The sequence below is a fragment of the Balaenoptera ricei genome, chromosome 19, assembly GCF_028023285.1.
Source record: "Balaenoptera ricei isolate mBalRic1 chromosome 19, mBalRic1.hap2, whole genome shotgun sequence".
NCBI classification, from domain to species: domain Eukaryota; kingdom Metazoa; phylum Chordata; class Mammalia; order Artiodactyla; family Balaenopteridae; genus Balaenoptera; species Balaenoptera ricei.
This window is the reverse complement of record NC_082657.1, coordinates 12,472,880-12,479,791: the sequence shown is the minus strand read 5'-3', so window position 1 is coordinate 12,479,791 and position 6,912 is coordinate 12,472,880. Positions and strand designations below refer to the sequence as shown.

The 6,912-nt window shown below is 56.3% G+C and overlaps 1 protein-coding gene across 2 annotated transcripts in view; it reads left to right on the top strand.

The window, feature by feature from the left end:
* The window catches only part of AXL (AXL receptor tyrosine kinase), a 30,559-nt gene that overhangs the window by 1,486 nt on the left and 22,161 nt on the right, over window positions 1-6,912 (top strand). Inside the window, exons 2-5 of one of the 2 annotated variants that reach the window (XM_059903523.1) lie at window positions 197-419; window positions 749-849; window positions 1,404-1,580; window positions 6,739-6,819. In XM_059903523.1, coding sequence (XP_059759506.1) covers window positions 197-419; window positions 749-849; window positions 1,404-1,580; window positions 6,739-6,819 — 582 coding nt within the window. The remainder of the gene's footprint in view (window positions 1-196; window positions 420-748; window positions 850-1,403; window positions 1,581-6,738; window positions 6,820-6,912) is intronic. The other variant, XM_059903524.1, reaches the window with a different exon arrangement.

Here is a 6,912-nt window from a genome sequence, read left to right as displayed (position 1 = left end):
ACCCCAGTCCCCTGGGAAGGCTCCCATCTTCCCCTCAAAGCCTCCACCCTCCACCCCCCCTGCTGAGGTCACTCTGCAACTATGTGGGCCTAAGGGCCTGGCGGGGTCCTGGCAGTAGGCAGGCCGGCAGGGGTGGAACCGAGGAGTCGGCGGGGAGCAGGGTTTCCTGAGCGAATTCTTCCCCATCTCCCTGCAGGCCCACAGGCTGCGGGGCACCCCTTCGTGGGGAGTCCAGGGAACATCACTGGTGCCCGAGGACTCATGGGGGCCCTTCGGTGTGAGCTCCAGGTTCAGGGGGAGCCCCCCGAGGTGACCTGGCTTCGGGATGGACAGGTCCTAGAGCTGGCAGACAGCACCCAGACCCAGGTGCCCCTGGGCGAAGACGGGCAGGATGACTGGAAAGTGGTCAGCCAACTCAGGTGCCCGGCCTCCCCTAACCAGACACGACCCGCATCCCTCCCGACCCCTGTGTCCCCACCTCCATCACACAGTGCGTGCAAAGTCACTCGCAGGAGCCCCACCTGGGTTGGACCCCAGCGTGGCCACTCGCTGGCTGCGTGGCTTTGAGCATGTGACATAACTAACCCTGGCTTTCACTTTCCTCTTCTGTAAAATGAGTTAATAATAGTACCCACCTGTTCGGTCTTACGAGTTTCCAGCCCAGACTCTCCTCTTTCAGCTCTGAGGACCCCCTCCCCGGGTGCAGCTTTGACCCTGAACCTCTCTATCCCTCCTCTTGCCCTGTCAGAATCTCGTCCCTGCAGCTCTCAGACGCTGGATGGTACCAGTGTGCCGTGGTCCTGGGCAGAAAGACCTTCGTGTCCCAGCCTGGCTACGTCGGGCTGGAGGGTGAGCCCTGGGCTCAGAGGTCGTGGGAGACCAAGAATCCTGAGGGGTCAGAGGTGCTGGAGGATTCACGGCGTGCATTGGGGCCGTACAACCTAGGAATGTCAGAGATCTTGGGGGGTCAGGCAGCTGGAGGGGTCTATAAATTATTGGGGGCAGGCCTGCGCAAGATTATATGTTTTGGGCAGTGGGGGAGATATCTTTGGGGCTGTCAGCTGTCCTGGGGTCAGACGTGGTTGGGGCAGGACATTCGGGGATCAGATCAAGGATCTGAGGCACAACTGAACCCTCTCCCCCACCCCCCGGGGGCCTCACTTTCCTCATAGGTAAAGTGGCATGAAGAACAGGAGTAAGACATTCTGGAAAAGAGACATGAGAGGCTCAGACATTGGTGGGGAGAGTCAGATATTGGGATCATGTTTCCTGGGGGTAGAGGTGTCCTGAGGGGTCAGACATAGGGGTCAAAGACCCTGCACCCTACAACATCCTAGTGGTGAGTCAGACACCTAGGGGGCTCAGAGGGACCCCAGCCTTCACCACTGCCCACCCCCGCCCAGGCCTGCCTTACTTCCTGGAGGAGCCTGAGGACAGGACTGTGGCTGCCAATACTCCCTTCAACCTGAGCTGCCAGGCCCAGGGACCCCCAGAGCCCGTGGACCTACTCTGGCTCCAGGATGCTGTCTCCCTAGCTGCGACCGTGGACCACAGTGCCCAGCACACACTCCGTGTTCCAGGTGAGTCCAGGGATGCGGTCAGCTCAGCGCAGAGGGCCAGGCAGGATGGAAGTGGGGAGCCCTTCATGCCTCTGTGTGAGGGTCTGCTCGTCCCTCTGTCCTTCTCTGTCTGTCTCTGTCTCTGAGTCTCCCTCTAGTTTTTTCTCTTTGTCTCTGAGTATCTCTGTCTCTGCATTTCTGTCCCCATCTATCTCGTTTCCCTCTGTATGTTTTCTCTCTGTCTCTCTGTTCTCCATCTCTCTCTGTTGCTCTGTGTGTCTGTCTCCCTGTCTCTCTGCTCTTTCCCCCTCCATTCATGCCAGCCTCTCTGCAGAGAATTCTTTGTCCTGGGTTTCCTCTGAGCTGCTCCATGGCCAAGTGTGTGGGGGTCTGATGCCCCTTGTGTCAGCCCTTGACCCCAAGCAGGGCACCGGAATCAACTGGGACTTCCTCTCCTCTAGCTCCTTACAGAAGTAACCCAAGATGGAGAGAGACACGACAGGTCTGAGTGACAGGAGAAACCCTCCCAGCCTCAGGGTGACCATCCCCTTCCACACCTCACAGATGGGGCAGAACCTAGCTTGGGGTCACACAGCAGTCAGCCAGAGTTGGGGGACCCTGAGCACAGGGGGTTCCCCTCACTGAGGAATGAGAGGCAGAGGAACACAGATGGGGGAGGCTGAGTCAGTCAGAGGGAGGCGGCTGGACCTTGGAGGGCATCGGCTTCCAGCATCCCCAACCTGCTGCTTCCATCTGCTGGTGTGGGGAGGGGACTCCTGACGGAGGGTCTCTTAGGGTGGAAGGAGGTGCCCACATTCCCAGCATTCCGGGGGCCCTGAGTGTACGAGGAAGCAGGGGTGAGCATGCCGGCCTCCAGAGGGGTGACTCAGGCCCACAGCTCTGGGGCCTGAGTCAGCCTGGCAGGACCCGGGCAAAAGGGAGGGAGAGGGGGATGGTTCCCCCACCCCATCCCAGGAAGAAGGAGAAATGGAGGGCACAGGTGTGAGAGGATCTGTGTGTGTATCAGCGTGTGAGGGAGCTGCCAGGTGGGGATCTCTGTGTGTGTCTCTGTGTGTGGGGCGGGGTGGGAGGTCTGGGTGTGTCCCTGTCCCTCTGGATCTGTGTCTCAGTGCATCTACCTGTTTGTATGAAGGTGTGCCTTAGTGAGGGCCAGCTTCTGTGGATGTCTCAGAGTGTGAGTGTGTGTGTGTGTGTGTGTGTGTGTGTGTGAGACTAGCTATGTTTCTGTCACCTTAGGTGTCTGTCCCACTGTGTTTGGGTCTTTATGGCATGTTTCTGTAAGTTTCTCAGGGGCTGTCAGTGTGTGTGTGTGTGTGTGTGTGTGTGTGTGTGACTAAGTATCCCAGTGTCGGCCTGCTATCTGTCCTTCTTTGTGTTTGTGTGTTCACAGCTGTGACTCACTGTGAGAGGGTGGAGTGCGTACGTGTGTGTGAAGAGAGATGGCAGAGTGATGGACGGCAGTGTGTCTTGTGGCTATTTTCCATACCTCCCTGTATAGAGGTGACGATGCCAGCTTACAGGCGTGTGCCTCTAGGTGTCAGTGTGTCTTAGTGGGAGCTTCTGTTTCTTTGTGGACTCAGGATGTGTCCTTGGACAACTTGGTGTGTTTCTTGGTGTGGTTCCACTGCCTGTGGCTGTGTATGGATGGCTCTGTGATATCTGTGTATATGTCACAGGGTGAGCATGTTGGTATGTGACTCTGTCCCATGGACCCCTATAGACATGTGTGTGTGTGTGTGTGTGTGTGTGTGTGTGTGATTCACAGCAGGTAGTAACAACACCCTTCTGCTTCTGTCTGCTCTCCTGGTATGTCAGTCACAGCCCTGACTGCCTCTTGGTGGAGGAACTTGAGGTACTCACCAGCCAGTGTGTATATATGTGTCTGTGCCACTCTCCACGCTTGTGTGTCTGCAGCAACTCTGTGTGTCGATGCAAGTGTGTGTTTCCGTATCAGCCTGCATCTTGAGGAATGTGTCTGAAGCAACCTGAGTGTGTCCAGCTCTGTTTTGAAGGCTTGGCTGTGTTTCTGTGTGAGCCAGTCAACATCAACCTGATTTGTGTCCTGTTGTGTATCCGTTTGTCCACTTCAACCTCAATGTATGTTTGTTGCTTGGTGGGTGTATCTCGAACTGCGGGGAGGTGTGTGTGTCTGTCAGCTTCAGCCTAGGTGTGTATTGTGTTGCTAGGTGTGTGTAGTCAGTGTGTGCTCGTTCGATTGCGTGTTTGTGTTTGTGTATGTGTGTGTCTCTCTTTGTGTATGTGCGTCAGTGTCAGCCCCTTGTGTATACATGTCAGTCATAGAGTATGCTTTTGTGTCACTGCCTGTTTGCGACAGCGTCCTCCTGTGTAGTTAACCAGTGCTGCTGTTTTCTGTTTTAAGGCCAGTAACGTGCCCTGTAGGCCCCTGTACGTTAAGTGTGATTCATTGTGTGTGTGTAGGAATTCGTGGTGTGTGCTGTATCAAGGAATTTCGTCCGTTTGTGTGTGTCTGTCCCTGGATCTGACTCAGGGCGTGCCCCCTCTCTCCTTCCATCCCTCCAATTCCCTCGGAAAAAGCAAAATGCGCTCTGGGGTGGGGGAGGGTGGCGCGGGGCGCCGAGGGGGAGAGGGAGGAAAGGGACGGTACATCTGGAAAGCACATCTGGAGCTGGTCGTAGAGGGAGAGCCCGCCGGAGGGGAGGGGGTCCCAGGCCCTTTCGCCCCTGTCTCCCCCTCCCTCAAGGTGCGGGCCGCTGGGGCCCGGGAAGGGGGATCCCAGTACGGCCGGAAGTGCCGGGGGTGGGGGGGCGCCCCGGTGACTCACGCGGGGGCAGGAATGCTGCGGTCGGAACTGGACCGGGCTCCAGACCCCCCTCCCGCCCCAGGGCTCCAACGGCGGCGGGCAGCGCGGGCTCCCGCGCGGTGACCCTGGCGGGCCCCCACGTGCCAGGTGGCTGGACGGGACCCAGGTTCCCCGCCCCCTCGGGCAGCTCGCCCGGGGCTGTCCTGTCCCTCCCCGGGGCAGCGGAGGCTGCGGGCCCGGACACCTGACCTTGGCTGGGAACTGCGGCCTGGGCAGCGGAGCTGAGGAGCTTCCCTGCCCACCCCCTTCCGGCCTCGCCGCCTTTCCCTCCTTCCACTCCCTCTGCTAACTGAGAAAAGGAAACTTTGTGTCTGCGGGTAGCTGGTGGTGGTGGGAACACAGCACAGCGCAGAACAAACGCAGGAGACACACGCACGCGTATAGCATCCACAGACACGCAGAGGAACACAGGCAGATACAGATCTGCAGTCACACATAGACTGAAGACTTGGTCCTCCTTACATCCTGTCACCCAGACATTGTGGGTGTGCATGTCTCTGTTGCCGTGTGTGTGAATCTGTGTATGTTGTATAGCTCTGTGTGTTGTGTATCTCTCTGTGTTTGTGTGTCTGCATCTCTTGTGTTTGTCTGTGTACTTGTATGTGCCTTTGTGTGTGTACATGGGTGTGTATCTGCCTGTGTTCCCACCACCACCACACTGGGAAAGGGGAGGCAATCCACCCCCAGACACTCAAAAACACACGAACTCACCCACGGAATTACACATGCTCACATTGCTACGTACACACCCGGAAGTGCTCATAAGTACATAAATGTATTCACATAAATTCATCCACTCATTCAACAAACATTTATGGAGAACCTAGTGTGTGCCAGGCCATCTTAGGCCCCAGGGGGGATACAGCAGGGGGCAAAACAGACAGAAACCCGTACCCTCCTGGGCTGACATGCTAGTGGGGTCAACACACAGTGAACAGGATACACAGGACTGTGTAAAGGATGCTGTGATGAGAAGAATCAAAGAGAAAGTAAAGCAGGGAAGAGGCTAGTTGTGGAGGGGAGGTTCCAGTTTTCAACAAGGTGGTTGGGGACAGAGGCGACTGGAAGGTGGAATCTGAGTGACAAATGTGAAGGAGGGCGGGAGGGAGCCACGCGGATGTCTGTGGGAATGCTGTTCCAAGCAGAGGGAACGGAAGTGCAGATTTCCCGAGGTGGGAGTGTGCATAGTACCTTCTAGAAACATCAGGAGGCCAGTGGAGCTAGAGTGAGTGCGGGGGAGAGGGATTGGTAGCAGCCAAGCTTGTCAATGAGCAAACACCTCTACGTTTCCACACCCCCATGAGGGCCTGTTTCTTAAGTGTGTATCTATTAGATGTGTATGCCTCGAGACAGGTGTCTGTGTGGCTCAGTGTGATTTTGTCTAATCTTGTGTGTATATGTGAGTGTGTGTACATCTGTGTGTTTGTGTGTGTCTAGGTATGAGTATGTGCGTTTCCTTTTTTTTTTTTTTGATTACCTTGTTTCTTTTTTTTAAATTAATTTATTGTTTATTTATTTATGTTTGGCTGCGTTGGGTCTTCGTTGTTGCGCTCAGGCTTTCTCTAGTTGCAGAGAGCGGGGGCTACTCCTCGATGCGGTGAGCGGGCTTCTCACTGCGGTGGCTTCTCTTGTTGCGGAGCACAGGCTCTAGGTGCGCAGGCTTCAATAGTTATGGCATGCAGGCTTTAGTAGTTGTGGCTCGCGGGCTCTAGAGCGCAGGCTCAGTAAATGTGGCGCCCGGGCTTAGTTGCTCTGCGGCATGTGGGATCTTCCCAGGCCAGGGATCGAACCCATGTCCCCTGCATTGGCAGGCGGATTCTTAACCACTGCGCCACCAGGGAAGTCCCCGAGTATGTGCGTTTCTGTATGTGAGTGTGTGCTTCTGTGTGCGTCTGTGTGTATAACTGTGCGTGCTGGTGCGTGCGTCTGGTGTGTCTATGTGAGTATGAGTGTTTCTGTGCGCCTGTGTATGTATGTGTATCTCTGTGCATGAGCGTGTGTGTGAGCGTGTGTGCCTGTGTGTGTCTAGGTATGTGGTTCTGAGTGTATGTGTCTGTGTGTGTACGTGTGCATGTGTCTCCATCTGTGTGGGTGTGGGTGTCTGTGGGGTCGGATGTTAGCTGGCCTTGTGTTTGGGGATGGAGGCCTCTGTTCCCAGTGCATTATCTCCCTTTCCCACAATCTCCCTTCAAGCAGGCGCCCCTGGGTGCTAGACTGACCCTGTCGGGTAGGGCGTGGTGGAGGGGGTGCTCAGTGTGGCCCGGGAGCCCCTCCTTCCCCTTTCTGACTGGGCCCCTCCCTCATATGACTCCCCAGGCCTGAACAAGACTGCTTCTTTCTCCTGTGAAGCCCATAACGCCAAGGGGGTCACCACATCCCGCACAGCCACCATCACAGGTGACAGGAAAGGAGCTGGAGGGTTGGGTGTCAGAGGGTGGGGGGTTTGGGTCAAAGGTCAGAGCTGGGGTTGAGGGCAGGGTGGGGAGCTTT